The 22,978-nt window shown below is 39.9% G+C and overlaps 1 protein-coding gene across 4 annotated transcripts in view; it reads left to right on the top strand.

The window, feature by feature from the left end:
* Nucleotides 1-22,978, top strand: part of epha6 (eph receptor A6) — a gene marked incomplete at its 3' end in the record, with an annotated part of 173,564 nt that overhangs the window by 30,592 nt on the left and 119,994 nt on the right. For all 4 annotated transcript variants that reach the window (XM_079852445.1, XM_079852444.1, XM_079852447.1 and 1 more), the window contains exon 3: nucleotides 19,835-20,504. In XM_079852445.1, the coding sequence (XP_079708571.1) occupies nucleotides 19,835-20,504 (670 nt within the window). The remainder of the gene's footprint in view (nucleotides 1-19,834; nucleotides 20,505-22,978) is intronic.

Genomic DNA, 22,978 nt, shown 5'->3' with positions numbered 1-22,978 from the left:
CGACAGAAAGACTCAAGTTTTGTGCCAATTTGGCATGGTTGCTCTCCACAGGAGGGAGCCATGATGGTAATGTAGTGTCCAAACATCAAGGATCTCTACAATCTATCAATCTGGCCCTGGACCTAGGCCTCAGAGGAGTATACTGAACCACAGCATTGCTCTGGACTATAAAAGTGACTCATGCTCTTAAAGTTAGTCCATAATGTGTGCCTATATGCAGGTCCATAAAGAATGAGGGACATGAGGGACGTATCTCCTGGAAAACTCTGAAATCAAAAGTAAAATGACTTCATGTCAGACTCCTCCCATGCTCCCTTGGGAGAGAATCAAGAAAGAACAAAGCTTCTTATCAGTCTTTTTCAGTCTTGCGAATGCACCATAATGAGCAGATCCAGTTACCTTGAGGAGTCGAACATGCTCCACCAGTAGCTTTTGCCTTACAAGCACATACAAACAAGCATCTCCTGAAGACAAAAAAGGTTGATGGCGTGGGCGCCCTTTTATACTTCCGGGCACTCCGCTTATGACATCACGGGCTGTCGCCAGCAAATGAAACTGGAGTGTGTTTACACGTGCTTCAGACACCAGTCATGCTGATGGCTTTCCCCATAGCGTTGATCCAAGATGCAGTGTTGATTTTTACATCAAAATTGAACGCAGCCTCTGCTTTACAGACAGTGAAAAATTGCTGTTGGTTCTCATTTACATGCCTGGTCGGCCTTGACACATCCTATGTTTGCTCTCAAGAACAGTTCGATGCATTTCAGGTAATACAATAAATTGAACATTGAACAATCTGTTTGATTTGTGCTGAATACAAGTGCCTGAATGTGTAAGTGCCTTTAAGTAAGCACTTGAAATCCAGTTTAACCAGGTGCTAAATGAGTATTTAATTGAAGACAGCATACCTTCTTTCTATGCAAATTAGGCTTGTTTTAGATTGCAATTTTTTACAAAGCTCAGCAAGATGAGGAAATGCTCCATGCAAATTGCATTCAGCAAAAGTTTTGGATGTTTTTGCGCTAATAATGTAATGTATTTGCATAATTCTTGTAGCGAATTGTGTGCTAAAACAATGCAGACAGTGTGCATAAATATCACAGTTATGAGGGAATTCCCCCCATTATGTTGTGTTTCTTAAAGGAAACTTTGGCTGTGGCCATTCCAGTTGTCACTAGGGAGGAGAACCTTGATAAAAGACAGAACGAAATGTCAAACGTGTCCCTTTGGTGTTTTCTTGGGATGTTTCTTGTACTGGAGTCATACTAACAAAAGAATGTAGAGATTTCTTTGTGCAGAAGGCTTCAGGGTGGAAGTAGGCCATAATGTAGTGTTGTTCTGGACTATCCATAGTGACCCTAATGTCACAGGTCCCGTTGGCCTGGCCTGCTCTTGTTCCCTTTGTCCTTTGCTGGTGCATGATGGAAGAGAAACCTTTTTTTGTTGGGCCATACACAGGCCATAAATGCAGTCTTTCATCACTGTCCACCTTTTGTGTTGCAGCTTCTAGATGTTAGATTTGAACAGTATCATTCTCCATCTCTCTATCCACTGTCCCTCTTACTTACTTTCTTTGTTAAGGGTAGATGACATTTTCCTGTCTCACAATCTCACACTCTTTCTCTCTATCACTCGCTCACTATTTTTCCCTTCCTCTCCTTTTTGTTTCTCTTATGAGAAACAAGGTTTTTATTTGCTCTTCCTTTTTTTTTTTCATTCGGAAATAAAGTCATTTCAGAATAGAGATTGTATCTGAGTATAGGTTGTAAAACAGTCTGGGATAATGAAAGCAAAATAAGACAAAAGAGAAATTAAACAGGAAATGACCTAAAGGCATATTGATGTATGTCTGACTTTACACAGAGCTAAATGAGACATTTTTCATGTCCTTTTTTGTAATCCAGACTGCATGTTCAAAATGAGATTTCAACACCTTCAGATATCTTGCAAAAGAATCAGTATTATAATTACTGAAACTAATCATATATAGGAGTAGGTGAGATTCTAAAATGATAGTATTCAACCTTTGTGATATATATATATATATATATATATATATATATATATATATATATATATATATATATATATATATATATATATATATATATATATATACTTTTTTTTTTTTTTTTTTTTTTTTTTTTATGAGTTTCTGTATTTTTCATTTCCCATGCCCCATTTGTTTGTTTTTCATTCTTATATATATTGTTTTTATGTGATCTAGTAAACCGCTTTAATTTAATTTTGGAGTGACTTGACTTTTTGTGTCGGTTACACTGTATAATACAATAATAAATAATAAACAATTTATAGATTATACAAACAAGCAAATGGATATATAAATATTATGTTTGAGCTATGGGCGTTGCACAAGGTTAAGAGATCCATGACACAGAAATGAATGCTTGTCATTCACTTGGGGTTTTCATTGATGCTGTTTGAAGAGGAAGTCAATTAATCAATTATCGAGTCAAAGGTAGTGGCGTTATCTCTCACACAAAGCAATTCCATTACCCAAGGTTAATGTGTACTTAATAATTAAAAGATAATTAAACTCACACTCAAGCCTAATTGTATTTTCATTTGCCCAGGGCTCGTTTGCAATTGATAGACCCCCACAACTCCCCTGATAGAAGACCTTTATTTGGGTTGTATAAATTCTATTATGGAGTCTTGAAGTGTGCACTTTCAATGCAAGGCGAGCAGAAAAATCAAAGCTTTAATGATCAATCCTAAGCTGGATCTGACAAACAGAAATCAATGGTAATAATAGGTGCTTTTAAGCTATTGAGCGTGCATATTGACATGCTGGTCAGTTCAGAGCCGTTTGCTGAAAAGGTTAATTTACAGCCAGGGAGGCCAAATACAGTCAGCAACAAGCTGTATTCCAAACAGAGGACCACCACTGACAGATTCAACTGTGTTTTTTTATGTGTGTGTTATTATAAGCATATTGCTTTTCATATGCATTAAAGTATCTTGATGATTGCGTGTGGGCTCTTGTCAGCGGCTGCACAAGCTATATACCTTTTTCACAGTAAGTTTCCAAGTGGTGAAATGATGACAGATCTCAAAGGAGAGTCAGGCATCTTAGACGTCTGCTGATAGAAACCATTTTTAAACCATTTTAAAAGCAATGAATCCCCCCTCAGCCCCAAGATGCATTTCCTCCATGTTGTCTCTATCATACCGATCTGTGCCGTTTTAGAATACTCCTCTGTGGACCCCTGCCAACTTAATGTGATGTGTAGCCAGCGATTTTAGGTTCATCCATCTCAGCCACTTTTATCAGTGCGTGTAGCATCTTAAGCCGCGTGCTGATATCTCATCCCCGCCGCAGTGTTCCTAGATGTATCCGGTCACTTTCTAGCAGGAGATTGAAAGCACGCTGCTGCCTCCCCGTTCTTCTAAATGCCTCATTTTACCACAAAGAAAAAAACTGATGAGAAACAAAAGGCTGGAAGGCAGTGGCAGGGTGAGAGGAGATTATAGTATCAGGACATATATCAAACTACCCAGAGTCAGTGTGCTGCACTGAGGTAAATTTATATATTTCATGCCTTTATGAATAACATTATAAGACCTGTCAGGGGATAATGACAAGTTTGCTAAACATTATCATCAGCATTGAAGTATTATTTTTATTTTATTTTTATTTTACAACTGTAAAATAATGTTCGTTCACACTCCACAGGTTCCAGGATATTTTATAAATCTATGAATGTACAAGACAATGACAATAAACAATATTCTTAAGTAAATGTATATACCGTATTTTCCGGACTATAAGTCACACTTTTTTTCATAGTTTGGCTGGTCCTGCGACTTATAGTCAGGTGCGACTTATATATCAAAATTAATTCAGACTGAGATGAACCAAGAGAAAACATTACCGTCTACAGCCGCGAGAGGGCGCTCTAGTTGGCGGAGTTGTTCAGAAGCGACACCAATGATGAATAAAATGATGTGGAATGAGATCGCGGGAGCTTGGTGAACTTGTTTACTGGTAACTTGCTTGTTGGACTCGCTGGCTAATGTTAATTTAGCCTATTCAGCCTCCCAGGTATATGTTCTTTATGCCATTGTGTAGCTGAATAACTGTTAATGTGTTACGTTAACACACCGGACACCTATTCAGCCTGTTGTTCTGTGTGCTACTGTGTAGTTGAATAACTTGCCTTTCCTGATTAAATGTCTGTTCTTGGTCTTGGATTTTGTGAAATAAATTTCTAAATAGATGCGACTTATAGTCCAGTGCGACTTATATATGTTTTTTTCCACTTCATGACGCATTTTTTGACTGATGCGACTTATACTCCGGAGCGACTTATATACCGTATCGGTATATATATATATATATATATATATATATATATATATATATATATATATATATATATATATATATATATATATATATATATGTGTGTGTGTGTGTGATATATATATATATATATATATATATATATATATATATATATATATATATATATATCACACACACACACACATATATATATATATATACAGTGGGAAGAACAAGTATTTGATACACTGCCGATTTTGCAGGTTTTCCTACTTACAAAGCATGTAGAGGTCTGTAATTTTTATCACAGGTACACTTCAACTATGAGAGACGGAATCTAAAACAAAAATCCAGCAAATCACATTGTATGATTTTTAAATCTTATTGCATTTTATTGCATGACATAAGTATTTGATCACCTACCAACCAGTAAGAATTCCGGCTCTCACAGACCTGTTCGTTTTTCTTTAAGAAGCCCTCCTGTTCTCCACTCATTACCTGTATTAACTGCACCGGTTTGAACTCGTTACCTGTATAACATACACCTGTCCACACACTCAATCAAACAGACTCCAACCTCTCCACAATGGCCAAGACCAGAGAGCTGTGTAAGGACATCAGGGATAAAATTGTAGACCTGCACAAGGCTGGGATGGGCTACAGGACAATAGGCAAGCAGCTTGGTGAGAAGGCAACAACTGTTGGCACAATTATTAGAAAATGGAAGAAGTTCAAGATGACGGTCAATCTCCCTCGGTCTGGGGCACCATGCAAGATCTCACCTCTTTGGGCATCAAGGATCATAAGGTAGGTGAGGGATCAGCCCAGAACTACACGGCAGGACCTGGTCAATGACCTGAAGAGAGCTGGGACCACAGTTTCAAAGAAAACCATTAGTAACACACTACGCCGTCATGGATTAAATTCCTGCATTCCAGGTCCCCCTGCTCAAGCCAGCGCATGTCCAGGCCCGTCTGAAGTCTGCCAGTGACCATCTGGATGATCCAGAGGAGGAATGGGAGAAGGTCATGTGGTCTGATGAGACAAAAATAGAACTTTTTGGTCTAAACTCCACTTGCCATGTTTGGAGGAAGAAGAAGGACGAGTACAACCCCAAGAACACCATCCTAACCGTGAAGCATGGAGGTGGAAACATCATTCTTTGGGATGCTTTTCTGCAAAGGGGACAGGACGACTGCACAGTATTGTGGGGAGGATGGAGGGGGCCATGTATCGCAAGATCTTGGCCAACAACCTCCTTCCCTCAGTAAGAGCATTGAAGATGGGTCGTGGCTGGGTCTTCCAGCATGACAACGACCCGAAACACACAGCCAGGGCAACTAAGGAGTGGCTCTGTAAGAAGCATCTCAAGGTCCTGGAGTGGCCTAGCCAGTCTCCAGACCTGAACCCAATAGAAAATCTTTGGAGGGAACTGAAAGTCCGTATTGCCCAGCAACAGCCCCAAAACCTGAAGGATCTGGAGAAGGTCTGTATGGAGGAGTTGGCCAAAATCCCTGCTGCAGTGTGTGCAAACCTGGTCAAGAATTACAGGAAATGTATGATCTCTGTAATTGCAAACAAGGGTTTCTATACCAAATATTAAGTTCTGCTTTTCTGATGTATCAAATACTTATGTCATGCAATAAAACGCTAATTAATTACTTAAAAATCATACAATGTGATTTTCTGAATTTTTGTTTTAGATTCCGTCACTCACAGTTGAAGAGTAGCTATGATAAAAATTACAGACTTATAGATAATTAAACTTACACACACTGTTATGATGATGCGGAGATGAACCCAATCGCAGACAGTAAATACTTCACACAAGGTTTATTAATGACAAAAACAGAAAACAAAACAAGACGGGATAGACTATTCTAGACTGACAACACTAGACTAAGACTCAGACAATAGACTAGACAATAAACTAACAGCTAAGACAGGATCAAACTCTTCTTTCTAGACAAGACTTTCAACAGGTTACTTACGGATTGTTTCACACAATGAATGACAATGAACCGGCACAGGACAGAAAACACAAGGGGATTAAATAGGAAGAAACTAATGAGGGAAACAGGTGACAAGGGTAAAGCAATGATGACTAAACGAGGATAACAAGGGGGCGGGGCAAGGAACGAGACAACACAAGCACATGGCCCAGCAAAAGGCCATGTGTGTGAACATAAAACATGGGTCTGTCATGATCCTGCCTCAAGACCAGGGAAAATCAAAGACTAGAATGCAGAATCATGACACACACATATATATGTGTGTGTATATGTATATATATATATATTTCCCTCAGGAAAACGATTTGTCAACCCCGCCGCTCACGGCGTTTCGGGGCACAATGATTTCTGACGAACACAATCCTCGACTTCCGCTTGTCAAGCTAGTGGTCGTAGGGAGTTCGTTCTACATGAAGAGGCCTGTAGAAAAATTAAGTCGGTTAGTATGCTTCAGGACACCGAAGTTGCTCTTCAAAATACACCGGATGCCAGCCTCGAGAGGTGAAGGAGGCCATAGATCTCATTCCTCCTGCAGAGAAAAACACCGGGTTCTACAGCTGGTATTGCATGGACGCAGCCCTGGCGCCACTCAGACTGCTGGGTATAAGAGTTCTCAACTATATAGACGACTGGTTGATACTAGCTCAGTCTCAGGAAATGGCAGCACGGCATCGAGATGTCGTGCTTGACCACATGAGGTGTTTGGGGCTGAGGCTCAACGTGAAAAAGAGCGAGCTCACTCCTGTCCAAAGGACGACATATTTAGGAGTAGTATGGACTCGGTCACGATGCGGGTACAATTGTCTCCTGCACGTATCGAGTCGATTCTGGCCATGGTGTCTAGAATAAAGCTAGGCCAACGCATCACTATGATACCTTTTGGCCTGCTGCATATGAGACAGCTACAGTGGTGGCTCAGAACCAGGGGGTTCTCCCCGAGAGGCACATTTGTATTATGTGATTACCCACATGATTACCTTTTCACATGATTAAGGTTATGCGCAGGTGCCTTCGTTCCTTTGGCCATGTGGAAGAAAGCTTGGTTCTTATCCCAAGGTCCTGTGTTAGGAGCACCATGTCAGCGCAAGATATTGTCGACAGATGGGTGGTGGGTGGTGGTGATGGAGGGCCGGTCAATCCAGGGTCTGTGGAAGGAACATCATCTATCCTGGCACATAAACTGTCTAGAGATGTCAGCGGTTCTGCTAGCCTTAAGGCACTTTCTCCCAGACATCAGAGGCCATAATGTTCTGGTAAGAACAGACAATACGTTGGTGGTCTCGGGGGGTCTGAGATTGCGCCCTCTGTGCAGACTGGCGCATCAGACTCTCTTATGGGGCCCAAGTGAGGATTCTCTTGTTGAGAACAATCTATTTTCTTGGCCATCTAAATGTGGGAGCAGATATCCTGTCAAGTCAGGGGCTGAGGCCCTGGGAATGGAGACTGCACCCCGAGACGGTGCAGTTAATCTGGAGTTAATGTGGACCTGTTTTGTCCCCTCTGGTTTTCCCTCACTTATCCAGCCCCTCTGGGACTGAATGCCATGGTACAGTTGTGGCTGAGGCTTCGGCTGTACGGATTTCCCCTGATCACTCTGCTCCCGGGAGTTCTAGAGAAAATTCGCCAGGGTGGGGACCAACCTTGTTGGTAGCCCCATGCTGGCCGGCCCGAGTTTGGTTTTTGGATCTAATTGTCCTCCTGGACGGCCCCCCGTGGGAGATTCCCATCAGGAGGGACCTTCTAACTCAGGCCGGGGGCACGATATTTCACCCCCGGCCGGAGATGTGGAAATTATGGGTCTGGCCCCTGAGGTGTTTGTGGCAGCAGTGGCTGCTTTCCATGTCCCTCTGGATGGCAGCTCACTGGGAAGGCATCATCTCATTACTCGTTTCCTTCGTGGTACTCGGATGGAGGCCTCCGGTTCAGGTTAGAGTCCCCACATGGGATCTAGCCATAGTATTAGAAGGGTTATCCTTGGCATCCTTTGAGCTTTGCCCAGTCAGGGCCCTTGAGATGTATGTTAGGAAGACATCCCAGTGTAGAAAATCTGACCAGCTTTTGGTATGCTTCTGGGCCCCTAAAAAGGGCTGCCCGGCTACTAAACAGACCGTAAGCAGGTGGATCGTTGAAGCTATCTCTATGGCTTATGAGGTGGGCGGGCTGTCCTCACCTCTATCAGTTAGAGCTCATTCCACCCGAAGCATGGCTTCTTCAAAGGCACTGTGGTCGGGGGCATCACTCCAAGATGTATGTGATACGGCTGGGTGGTCCTCACCACACACCTTTGTTAGATTCTACAGTTTGGACCTTCCGGCGACCCCGGGGTCTCAAGCAATCATGTCCTGAGTTGTGCCTCATTTCACAACGGGACAGACTTTCGTCAGCATGGCGAAGTGGGCATATCGTTCCCCAAAGTGTCATCATTTCGACGCAGCACGAGTTCCCTCGAAAGGGAACATCTCAGGTTACCCATGTAACCATGGTTCCCTGAGAAGGGAACGAAATGATGTGTCCTTCTGCCATGCTTTCCGCACACCTGAGAGCGGCTTGCTTCAGCCGATCAGAAGGCTGACAGCATCTGTGATGCCGGCTCCTTTATAGCTTCTACATTCCGCCGGCATGTGTCACGGGATGACATTGCACCAATCAGGATTGGACTAAGTTGCACATGTGACTTCAGGAGTGGTGACGCTGAAGGGATTCCCCAAAGTGTCGTCATTTCGACACAGCGTCTCGTTACCTTCTCAAGGAACCATGGTTACATGGGTAACCTGAGACGACTGCACAGTCACACCCCAAATGTTCTTATTTGGTTACTTATTCAAAATATACGTAAAAAAAAAAAAAAAAACTAAAGAAAAAAAAAACACCAACAGCTTGTTATGATTACCACAGACCTTATTTTACTCATAAATGTAAAAACCACATTACAAAGACCAAAAGAAAAATCTCGAGGGAACCAGTGGGAAATTATTTGTTTTCTGCACCACTCAATTGTCACACATTACTGTCACAAATGTGTACACCTAAACAATTGTTTGACATCTGAACAATAAAGACCATAAATCATTGTGGTGTAGTATTTTCTGTTTGTATGTGGGTTTCTTGTGGTTCAGAAAATGCAGGCTTGGTGTGAATAGGCTTTTATAGTATTTAAATAAAGTGTTTCCCTTTAAGGCGAGACACGGCAGGCAAAAACTTCGATCTTTCATGCAGTGGTCAGTTTTGAGATGTTGGGCTAGTTTACTCCTTCAATATGTGTTTTTTCAAGCTGCTATAAAGAAAACGTTGAAAATATACATTAAGATGTTTATTTTATTACATTTTGTTTACTTGCGGCAGTACATTTCTCCCGAATTTACCAAGAAGTTAGCATTCCAACGCGACACGCCGAGTTCCGTCTGTTTACTGAAGTCTGTCATGACCGGTATCGTTGTAAAGCTCTGAGTCTCCTGCACAACGCTATGTAACCCAAATATGGGCATTTCCTTTTTATCAGTAACCAATCGTGAATGTCCTAAGGGGGATTTAAAGCTAATGACGAAATCTCATTTAGAGCTATTTAAATCTTAATGCCGTTTTCTCAAAATTAGTTTTTTTTTCATTCTCCAGTAAACATCTCAGCCTATGTAGCACCTATACCAAACTTTCCAGTTATACACTTAGCAGTATTCTGAAGATATTTTCAGAGGGATTTGTTGGTCCGTGTACGTTTTGATAGTTTGTTTTCCAATTTGAAATGAAATAAGCAGAAACGAGAAATCCAGACAGACAACTTTTTTACTCAGACAAGTAAATGACAGACACATGAAAAGGCTTAATTTGTTTTGAGCCCTGGTTTGTATTACAGTATATCTGTTATTAATAGCTTCTACTAGGATCAGGATAAACTAAGAATTCCTCTGCTCCAACATTTACTGAAAAAAGAATAAGGGCACAATAGATAATAATTACTTACAGGGTCCAAAATGAACACTCAACAAGTGTCAAATGTGAGCAACAATTGGCTGTGTTGAGTAAATAAATCAGTTACTTGCCAGCTGGCTGGTCTCTGTAAATGGAACATATTCCTTGCGTTAAAGTTGCCTGAACAGAAATGTAAAGTACAAAGTCACAATGGGTCATATGACATCTGCAGTTTCTCACATACTGTATGATGTTGATAATGTTTGGAACAAAAAAGCAACTTAAAAAGAGACATAAACATAACAGCTAATATTAATAAATTTGCAAAGTACCATTTAATGACCATCAAGACATTTATGGGTGTTTCATTTTCTCAATTCATCTGTCAGATGTAACAAGGAATATAAAATTGGAATTTTAAGTACAAGAAATATGAAAACATTGGAATTTAGTTTGGAGGACGTAACCAAAATAATTATATTTTAAGAAAGAAAGCATACCTGTATAGCATATGTCTACAGTGTACAGTAGTTAGATTTATCCCTTGTGACCACTTCTATGTGTGACAGTAAATAAATATTTACACTATTTACTGTACTTTTTATTTTTTTTTTATTTTTTTTCTCTACATATCTTATGTCTGTGGGTCTGGGACCTGGGCCTTGTCACAAGCATTTTAATGCTTAGTAGTATATTCTGTTTAAGCTATGCAAATGACATACATTATAAAGTAAACTTTGACTTGACCTGCTGTGTTGTGAAATGTAACTCTACAGATGCTCTTTCAATCAAACGTTATGGTTGCAAACAGAGGTCTATTGTGAGGATCTATCAGCACACATCAGGGCTATGATACAGCAAGTTTCTGATTGAGAGGCTATTAGGGAAGGCTTAGCTTATCACTGCAATAATGAAAGTGAATAAGTAAAGGCTTTAGTGCTAATGAAGTGCGTCCTTCCTAATTAATTATCAGAGGGAGAAAGATTAGGGAGATAAGTAATAAAAAGACATAGAAGAGGAAATAGATGATTGGATGATAGAGATTTGTAGTAAAGGAATAGTAAATAAAAGAGTAAAGTGTAAAAAGTGAAGAAAAAGACTGGATGAAAGAAAAGAGAGTGAATGGTTGGAAAATAAAAAGATCAGAACATAGAGAGAATTTATGAAAAAGAAAGTGAGAACATGGGAAAGAGAGTGTGAGCATGTTGACAAGATTTTGGAAGTGTTTGGAAAAGCAGGCTAAAAGTTTGCAAAAGAATGTGTTTGGAAATAAAAAGAAGTGTGAAAGAGAGAACAATGTAGAAAGTTGCTCAAAGCAGAGCAGCATGTGATGGCTAGACGTCCTGTCACTACTGTTTGATTCAGCTGTAGCTCGTGGCTTTGGTAAATCTATTAGCCTGTTTTGCCTTGCTGTGTTCACAGCCTCAGCATTACCCAACATAGTTCTATGTGTAGCACATCACAAGATAGAGGGATTCTTAACGCGTTTATTGCAGCTAATTTTCATCTTTTTCTCATCAAACAACCAGACTAAGAAATGGCTTTACACAACCAGTACCGAAGAGCATAGACAGGGCTTTCTTCTGATATACTGTAAATTCACGTATGCGCTTTGCATCAGCTAAATGACGGCTGTTAGCCTACCATGGTCGCCCTCTTCCCAGTAAGTTTAAAATAAAAATAATAATAATAAATTAAGATATAAATCAATATATGAATGTCACGATACCAAAATTCCAGTAGTCGGTACCGATACCATTAAAGGGATACTTCAGGATTTAGCATTAAGCTTTGTATTAGTAGAAAACCTGTAGTATTTTCTAATTACCCTGCTTTCCACCCTCATATCCCCCTGAGACAAGAGATTTATGTATTTTTTGTCTGGAAAAAATCCGTCATTTTGCGTCATCGGAGGATTTTCTGGCCAGAGGCTAAAGACTACAGCCAGTAGATGGCGTTGTTCCGCATGTTTTCAGCCCGCCCATAGAGGGTTGGATCTCACTCACAGAATGTACACAGTGTCAGCCGTCTTTGGAAGCTAAGCTAGCAGGCTCTTGTTCTGTGGAGAAAGCTGAATAGTAGGAGAAAGCTGAGTAAGTAGGGGTTACCATCCTCCTTTTCCCGGACTTGTCCGGGCGTTGAGATCGTTCAAAATGTACGGGATTCAGCTTTTGCGTTCTGCGGTCACCATTCATTGTTTACATGCACACCTTTTGTTTCAATCTAACTGAATTCATTCCGATTGGTGAATCTGAATGTAGTGTTTACATGAACGCTAAACAAGTGATCGGTTGATGTGCGCTTTACCATTGCTAAGAAAATTCCCGCTCCTCCGTGAGAGATGCGAGACCCGGCGCGTCTCAGTAATGACGCCACTGGCCTCGCGCCGTTCTCCCGCGGCCGTCAGCCTCGTCCTGCTCGCCACAGTAAACATGATGAATGAATGGCGATTGTAGAACGCAAAAGCCGAATCCCGGACATTTTGGGCGATCTCTAAATCCCTGGCAAACTCATCACGTAGGCTAGCCTTGTTGTTTGTTTTCAACTGCGCTCCCTTACTGGTAGGCGTGGCCTCCTAAGGCAGCGAAGCAAGTGCATTCTGGGAGTTGTTGTCTTTCATCCACATAAGCCAAAAATACATTTTCTGGGTTTTCTCAGTCTAGAAAGCTCCAAATTAAAAAATGTCTTCACATTTCTTCTACTTAAATGACCTATTTTAAATACACATTCATCTTCCCAGAGGTGAAGTATCCCTTTAACATTTTACGGTTCTCGGTACCAATTAGCACGGCAAAATCTGTTGGAACTATTTTTCTATTTTATTTAACTATTTGACAAAAAATATTAAATTCAATTCAATTACTTTATTTATGACGGTAATCATAAGTAAATAATATAAGCATTAAAATCTAGATGCTGTTTAAACGTAAATATTGCTTAAAAAAATCCCATGGAGACATAGCTAAATCTACTGTACAGTAGCCTAATATAATTATTTCTGTCAATTTTTTCAAGTTAAATCGAACTTTTATTTTGACGGGTTGCCGTGAAGACCTTTGAGTTTCTGTGTGTGTATAATATGACGATAGTTTTTTTCTCAAATGAAACGGTAAAATGCTCATGAAGTGACTCTCGGAGTGGCTTTGGAGATGAATTTCATCATGTCATCATATCGTGAGGCAGCAGAGACTGAAAACAGCGCCGCGAGCGTCACTCGTGCTTCAGTGTGTGTGTGTGTGTGTGTGAGGTAAATGAAACCGCGCATCTGAGCCATTCATTCACACAGAGACAATCAGAACATGCAGGGTTAATATTTAAATAGTCTTTTTGCGGTTTAATATACACAGACAATATATCGTGGTATATATCGGCTACAGACATAGTGCTCCAAGTAAAAAAGTTATGCTGGGTACACACCAAAAGATAATCGGGCTGATTTTGGGCCGATTTCCCCCCTACCGACAATCCTCCTTGCTATGTCCCGATTATCTTGATGGTTCAACAGATTGTCTTATCAGATTTTCCCTTGGTGTGAGGTGTGTTAAGAGTGTCCGAACCTGCTCGGAAGAACGAGCCGCCCCGATCGCGAATCGTAAATATTCAACATGTTTATTTAACGTTACGATGTGTGGGGGGAACTCCGAGGACAAACGCGCGCATGTTCTGGAGATTATCACGTGAAACAAAACAATATCCAGTCAGAAAGCGAGATGTGGGTCATTCACACACACACACACACACACACACACTTGCAGGAAGCTGAGTGTTAAGGGTTCAGTGAGGTTCTATAGGCCTATGTCACACTTCCTGCTTCCAGAACGCGGAGTAGGGATTCAGAACTTCCGGTCAGCAGTATTTCTCAATAAGGATTTAGATTATCAGCCATATAATGTCTAAACCATCCGAGGTAGACTGACCACGAGCTATGAGGTTGTGAAACGAAGGTTTTTGCTCCTGTAGAAGCTATAAGTTCGTATGAAATCAACCTTGTTTTAAGAAAAACATATTTTATCCGCGATCTTATGAAAACAAAACTACACTACCCACAATCCTAAGCGTAGCAGCAACGTCTGCTGATTGGTCCAACTCGCTGTTACCATAGAAACGCTTACCTTACTGGCGGCGGAATTCAAACACTTACCTCTGTAACTGAAAATGAATTTCTCCCAGAAGAACTTGTACCCTTTCCTCAGTTTTGACGTCTCCACTTGAGAGTTTTCATTTACCATCCGAACCACATCGTCATATGTGACTTCAGGCAGGTTGTGGAGAGATTTGGTCCAGCGGTATCTATCGGACTCCGCCAATGTAAAAAGCTAACTGGAAGGGCCGTATCCCTACTAAAAGACGTACTTCTGGTCTTCAATTTTTTTGTGACATAGGCCTATAGAGGGATTAAATAACTTTTTCTAAAGAGACAATAAATCCAATAAAGAATAAATAAAGACAATAAAGAATGAATATTTTTTCTGTATAAAAGGTTTGGTGGGTACAATGTTTTTTTTTCAGGTGAAAATCATTCCAAACACTATCACGCAATTTCTTCCTGCTTATCATCCGCCATGCTTATTCTGAAGTCTCGCGAGATTTTGCGAGATTTCCTGTGTTCACAGTCGAGACTCTGGTTGAAAATCTGTTTGTGTGTGGTGTGCTGTCTTTGTCACATCATGGCACACCACACACTATAGTAGCAAAACGCTTAAATCTAGGATTTTTTGTCCTCATGTTTGTGGTCTATCACATTTTGAAAATCTTATAAGATGTAAAAAATCTTTTGGTGTGTACCCAGCATTAGTCTGGAGCCCTGCGCTTAGATTAAAACACGGAAGCGACTTAAAACAGCTGCCTATTAGTGGGTACCGAATATACCCGGTACTTCAGAATTGCTGGTATCGTCACATTTTCGGTACCGACTTGGTACCGAAGTACCGGTACTTTGACAACACTAAATCAATATAATTAGTTGTAAATTAAATATTTTAAACACTAATACAAAAAGGAAAGACTAATTAGGCCAAACGTTTACTTATGAACTGTCATTCAGACTGACTAACGTTATCTAACAACCAGAGAACAACAGAGATATTAGAATACATACTCTTCTGAGTTTTATGATGTATAGCCTTTGTGTTTTATTAAAATGGATTAGTCTATAATTTATATCTCAAGGATGCACGCTTGTGTTGACAGGGAAACACGCACGTGCGTCAGTCATTTAATATTCTGTCATTCGAAACAGTAAAATGTCTATTTTTATTTGTGTGCATTCAAAATGACTACAAAATGTCATGCCTTTGAAAAATAAAGAAAACAACATGATGTGCTGCTTTAGCACGTCTCGGTCTCCTTGAACATCTTTCTGGCGCACACCAAAAATGAACCGAAATACAGCGAATATCCTTCTTGGCGCACATACTTTTCAAAGTCAGCATTTAGATTATTTGAAGTAAAATACATAATATAGGCCTAAGTCACTTAGGAATAAATCATAGTGTACTTGATAAAAAACGTACTCGGTTACTGACGTAACCTCGGTTCCCTGAGAGTAACGGGAATGAGTATTGCGTCGCAAGACGCTATGGGGAAAACTTCTTTTCACGAGAATATTGAAGCCTTTATTTTAAAACGCATTGCAGCTGCACAGCCAGCACAGTGTAGAGCTGTATAGCGTGCTGATTGGCTGGGCTGCGGGAACTGTACGAACCTATCAGGGCGCTTCCCACCTTGCGCGTGGCGAAACCCGCCAAAGCTTGCGTGGCTACTGACTATATAAGCGGCCCATTTCATCATAGGAATCAGGTTAAATCGACTGAAGCGACAGTACCTGAACGTGAAGCTTAATAGCATGGCTGTCTATGCAATATTCGTTCCTGTTTCTCTCAGGAAACCGAGGTTACGTTAGTAACCGAGTAACCAAACTGCCACGCATGGGCCGGGACTCAGGCTTCAGCCAGCGCTGAAGGGGACGCATACGCAGTAGGCCTAACTGGAGTACTGACGATGCGAAGGCCATAAGGCCCAGTGCCCTTTGAAACGTTCTGAGGGGCAGGTAAGAGCCCGGTTTGAACGAAGCCGCTAGCTGTTAAATGGAAAGAGCGCGGGTTGGCGTGAGCCAAGCTCTCATCTGAACAGAGTCGATAACTTTTCCCTGGATGGTTATACTTTGGCTGGGGGACAGTACATTCTTGGAGAAGTTTATCCTGAGCCCAAGGCATTCTAGATGGCTGAGGAGCCAGGACTGACTGGGCCAAAATGAGCTAGTCGTCGAGGTAGTTTAGAATGCACATTCCCTGCTGTCTCAGGGGGGAGAGAGCTGCATCCATGCATTTCGTAAACATACGAGGTGCCAGTGTTAGACCAAATGGCAGGACTGTGTAATGATAAGCCTGCACCTCGAAGATGAATCTCAAAAATGGCCTGTGATGGGGGGGTATTTGGATGTGAAAGTAAGCATCTTTCAGATCCACTGACAAAAAACAATCCCCTGGGCGAATCTGCGAGAGGATTTGTTTGGTCGTTAACATCCTGAATGGCCATCTCATAAGGGCCTTGTTCAGGTGTCTGAGATCTAGAATAGGCCTGAGACCGCCATCCTTTTTTGCCACAAGAAAGTAAAGGCTGGAAAAACCTGACTCGCTCTGTGAAGGGGGAACTGTCTCTACAGCCCCCTTTGCTAGCAGGTTTAACACTTCGGTGTGGAGGAAGTGCACTTCGGTTGCTCCTTACCAATGTGTTGACTACGGCATGAAAGCACGGAGGTCTGCAAGCAAATTAGAGCGAGTAGCCTCGTTTTATTGTGTTCAGTACCCATTTTGTATACCCACTTCCCAGGCCTTAGCCTGAATGACTAGGGGCTGAATAAAGTCTGGGGACGGGCCGCCGTATGTCGAGGACCCGACCGCCCAGGTGTTTTGAAGAGGAAAAGTGCTCTTTTTCTGTGAATTTTTGTGCTTTGTTTTATTTTTGTACAGAGAGTTGCTCGCACATCACGTGAAGATTGCGCGCACAGAGAAAGATTCAGGAGCATATATATGCATATATAAATAACCATTTTATGCATTTTGTATAGCCTGTATTTTACACATAGGGAAATCAGAATTTATTTGACTGACATTCCAGGATTATCAGCAAGCTATCTAAAGCTCCAGTCTGTAACTTTTTGGGTTAAAAAGTATCCAAAATAATTTTTTCAGCAAGTACATAACCAGCCAGTGTTCAAAACTATCTCCTTGCCTTAGCTCAATTCAAAAAGGTAAGCTTGTAATAATGTTTTTAATTCCAGTGGTACTGGTGGATTTCCATGTGAAATTCAAGCATGTCTTTGCTTCATTATGTCACATCTGTACACATAAAGAAGGTGTCTCGGCTAGTGGGCTATATTGTGTGTGAGGATGTTGGAGGTGGAGATTTGTAGCCTTTTCTCACAGCACTTGATATAATTAAACGTATCAATTTGATGGCGGATTCAGAAAGGTTCAAACGAAAATCACCAGTGACAACTGGAGATTCACACGTTGTAAAATGCAAAAGAATTCAGACTTCGGAGTGGCTGCATAAAAAAAGAGACTGCAACCGGGCCCATGTGAAAACAAGGATAAATGCATCTGATTACAGATATGTGTGTTTGTATTTCAAAGAGTACCAGTTCTAAGGAACATTAATTTGTTGATATGACAATTAGAAATTAGACTGCACAGAAATGGAAACTGAACTACAGGTAGCTCTAATACACATTAAATGTAGTCACGCAATGCTGATGTTGTTAACATTAACAATTTTAGACCTAAGTATAATTTGCACGGTTTGACGTGATAAGCAATCATTAGATTTAATCAGTGTGATTTACTGCAATGCTTTTTTTCCCTTAGTTGGTCAGAACAAAAATGGATGTTACTTGTTCAGATGACATTTTCCGGTGAAAATTCTTATGTTGGTCATACTTCCAAAAAGTAGAATCTGTGAATCCGTATGACAGTATCCACACTGGCGCGGTGACTGACAGCCGCACATTCTTCTCAAAACATTGGATTCATCCGCGCTGTGCCGAGCTGAGGCACAACCCACGTAAAGTTGATAATTCTGCAAATAACTGCAATTGCAGATTTCAAACAGAGATGGCGACAAAGAGGAAAAACTACAGACTGCAGCTTTAAGTAACACAGTGAATGTATAGCAATAATAATAGCATTTATATGGTTGGCAAAAAATGGAACACTACATTTTATTCAAAGTCCACTGGATATTGACTAAATATCTTTAATACATTTTGATTTTAATACATATATAATATATATATATATATATATATATATATATATATATATATATATATATATATATATATATATATATATATATATATATATACAGGTGCTGGTCATATAATTAGAATATCATCAAAAAGTTGATTTATTTCAGTAATTCCGTTAAAAAAGTGAAACTTGTATATTATATAGACTCATTACATGCAAAGTGAGATATCTCAAGCCTTTATTTGTTATAATTTTGATGATTATGGCTTGTGAAAACCACAAAATCAAAATCTCAGAAAATTAGAATATTACATGAAATCACACAGTAATTACACAGTAATCCCATGGTCATTGAACCAGGTTTTGGTTCTTTTGGCAGTGTGGGCAGATGCAAATCCTGCTGGAAAATGAAGGAAGCATCTCCATAAAGCTTGTCTGCTGAAGGAAGCATGAAGTGCTCTGGACATGTCCTGGTAGACGGCTGCGTTGAGTGGACAGCACAGTGGACCAACACCAGCCGATGACATGGCTCCCCAAACCAACACAGACTGTGGAAACTTCACACTGGACTTCAAGCATCTTGGATTGTGTGCCTCTCCATTCTTCCTCCAGACTCTGGGACCTTGGTTTCCAAATGAGATGCAAAATTTCAGGACTTTGGTCCACTGTGCTTTATTAAATCCAGAGTCAACGCAGCCGTCTACCAGGACATTTTCAGAGCACTTCATGCTTCCTTCATTTTCCAGCAGGATTTGCACCTGCCCACACTGCCAAAAGAACCAAAACCTGGTTCAATGACCATGGGATTACTGTGTAATTACTGTGTGATTTCATGTAATATTCTAATTTTCTGAGATTTTGATTTTATGGTTTTCACAAGCTGTAAGCCATAATCATCAAAATTATAACAAATAAAGGCTTGAGATATCTCACTTTGCATGTAATGAGTCTATATAATATACAAGTTTCACTTTTTTAACGGAATTACTGAAATAAATCAACTTTTTGATGATATTCTAATTATATGACCAGCACCTGTATATATATATATATATATATATATATATATATATATATATATATATATGATTATTAAAAGAGATATCGTGTATGTCAAAAAAGTTAGCTATCACCTTAGTAAATAAATGAATTATTAGATTCCATGTTTGTTTCATTTTACAGTGAAACAACCATTCTTTTTTTGTTAAATGTATGATGCTAACTTCAAGTTGATTTCTCTGGGACAGAGATCTCAATAAGCAGAGTTGCCTTCCTGAGCATTCACTACTTTCTGTTGCTTTCTCCAATTATCCCACTATCTATCTTCTCATTCCTTTGTCCTTTGCTCTCCACAGTGGGACGCCATCACGGAGATGGATGAGCTTAACCGGCCCATCCACACCTTCCAGGTGTGCCACGTAATGGAACCCAACCAGAACAACTGGCTCCGTACAAACTGGATACCTCGTCAGGCTGCACAGAAGATCTATGTAGAGCTTCGCTTCACTCTGCGGGACTGCAACAGCATCCCCTGGGTCTCTGGCACCTGTAAGGAGACTTTTAACCTCCACTACTTTGAGACAGATGAGCCACATGGTGCCAATGCTCATTTTCATCCTAACGAGTATGCTAAAATCGATACTATTGCCGCCGATGAGAGTTTCACACAGACAGATCTGGGCGATCGTGTTCTGAGGCTGAATACCGAAGTGCGGGAAGTAGGACCAATATCTCGTAAGGGTTTCTACTTGGCCTTCCAGGATGTGGGTGCATGTATCGCCCTGGTGTCTGTGAGAGTTTATTACAAAAAATGTCCGTCTACCCTGAGAAACCTTGCCGCCTTTCCCGACACTGTCCCGCGGGTGGATTCCTCTTCATTGGTGGAGGTCAGGGGGGCGTGTGTTGAGAATGCAGAAGAACGTGACACACCCAAGCTGTACTGTGGCGCTGATGGTGATTGGCTGGTGCCGCTGGGCCGTTGTGTCTGCAGCATTGGCTATGAGGAAAGTGACGGTCTCTGTCTTGGTAAGTTCTAACACTAAATCCTGCTTTCTAAATATCTTTCTATCCGCTACAGGGTTAGCCAGTAATGTATGTATACATATATGTACTGTATATATACCCTACATTCAAAAGGTTGGGGTCGAAATATTTTTAAATGTTTTTGAAAGAAGTATCATATGCTCACGAGCCTGCATTTATTTGATAAAAAAAAAATTAAAAAAAACTATTGCAATTTAAAATAGGTTTTCTATTTGAATATATTTTATTCTGTGATGTCAAAGCTGTTGTAGCAGCCATTTCTCTAGTCTTCAGCATGACATGATCCTTAAATCATTGTAATATGCTGATTTGGTGCTCATTTTAAGAAACGGATAAATATTTTTGTGGAAATCATGATAAATTTTCTCAGGATTCTTTGATGTGATGTCAAAAGAACAGAATATTTTTGAAATAGAAATCTTTTTAATTATTTCCTGTCACTTTTCTTACTGACCCTAAACTTTTGAATGGTAGTGTATGTATATGTATACAATTTTCAACTGCATGAATATGTAATTTAATCTATCTGTGGTTTTTAATTTTAAAAATATGTCACCAAGCAGAAAACTAAAGTTTACTCTGTCTGCAAACTGTATGGTGGACAAGTGCTTCCAGTGCAGCCTTATTGATTATGAAGGGACTGATTAATTTTGACATACCACTCGTGTCCAGTATGGGTGTGGTGTAATGTTGCCAGTGTTTACCAAGCAACATGGCAACTTCTCACATTATTATAGAATTCAACTGATGTGTCACAGGTGTGCATATCTGTTTGCAATACATTTTCTACGTGACTCAGAATTTTATTGTGTTGAGACCTTTGGTCTTAACAGTGGTATTATAGCCTATTGCAAAGCCACTGTTTTTGTACTAATGCCTGACTTTTTATTAATTTGTTATGCATAATTTTAAATTTTGATTTGGGTCCATCAAGGTCAATTAAATTCAGTTGTGGTCAGACTTGTTGGCACTCCTGGTAAATATGATCAAAGATGGTTGTAAAAATAAATCTGCATTGTTTATTGTTGATCTTTCATTAAAAAAATTCACAAAAAAAATCTAAAATTTCATTGAAGTAAAATAATTGAAAGTAGGGGGGAAATCACATTTTGAAATACCAAACCACGGTGGCCATAAATATTGGCACCCTTTTATTAAATAGATAAAAATATATATTTTTGCCAAGATAAAAGCTCTGAGTTTTGTCTTATAATGCCTGATGAGTTTGGAGAAAACCTGAAAAGAGATCAGAGACCATTCTTTCATACAGAATCTCTCCAGATCCTTCAGATTCACAGATTCCCAGCTCCATGCTGGTGCTTCTTCTCTTCAGTTCACCCCACTCATTTTCAATAGGGTTCAGGTCAGGGGAATGGGACGGCCATGGCAGAAGCTTCATTTTGTGCTCAGTGACACATTTTTGTGTTGATTTTGATGTTTATTTTGGACCGTTGTCCTGATGGAAGATCCAACCATGGCCCATTATAAGATTTCTAGCAGAGGCTGTCAGGTTTTGATTTTTTATTTGTTGGTATTTGCTAGAATCCATAATACCATGTATCTGAACAAGATGTCCAGGACCTCCAGCAAAAAATAGGCCCACAACATTAAAGATCCAGCTGTATATTTAACCGTGGGCATGGGGCAATTTTTTTTTACAGCCACTTTCTATTTTGTGAGCTCAACAATCTTTTGCTGCGCATCAGAACTATATTCTTTGGTTTTACTCATTGTGATGAATGATTAAGGGAATTTGGCCTTTGTGTTTCCTCATATTTATACTCCTGTGAAACAAGAAGTCATAGCTAGACTATTTCATGATCCTAGTCACCCTGGTGTGCTAAAAAATGCAAATATAAATGGGAATATATTTCAGAGATATTGTACTCATAAAAATTCTAGGGGTATCAATTTCATAATGTGATCTCAGTTATTTTACTACAAAGAAAGGTTAGATTTTTGAATGAAAGATCGAAAGGATAAACAATGCAGATTAATTTTTACAGCCATTTTTGATCATATTTACCAGGGGTGCCAATAATTCTGACCACAACTGTAAATTAATTAATAATTGATTAAATAGTAATTAAGTGAGTAGCCTAAGTCTTTCATTGGATTATCCAAAAATATGTTTGCTACATATAACAAACAAATTTTGAAAAATAACTATGTCATATATAATTAAAAAAAAAATAACTCTATCATGATTATAGTAGTTCTGGTACCTCTGGCCCTATTACCCTTGATTAGTCAAGTGTGTTTCCAAGACTGCTAATATTAAAGGGCCCCTATTATGGATTTTTGAAAATGACCTTTCATGTAGTGTGTAACATAGCTGTAAGTGAATGAAAACATCCTGCAAAGTTTTACATCTGAAAGTGCACCGTATATATAGTTATTGTCTTTCAAAAGTAAAGAGTCGACTCTGAGTCAATTAAATGAATCGTTTTTCAAAC

The sequence above is a fragment of the Squalius cephalus genome (genome assembly GCF_949319135.1).
Source record: "Squalius cephalus genome assembly, chromosome: 2".
NCBI lineage: Eukaryota > Metazoa > Chordata > Actinopteri > Cypriniformes > Leuciscidae > Squalius > Squalius cephalus.
Note: the sequence above shows the minus strand (reverse complement) of the source record. Positions and strands in the feature narration are given on the sequence as shown.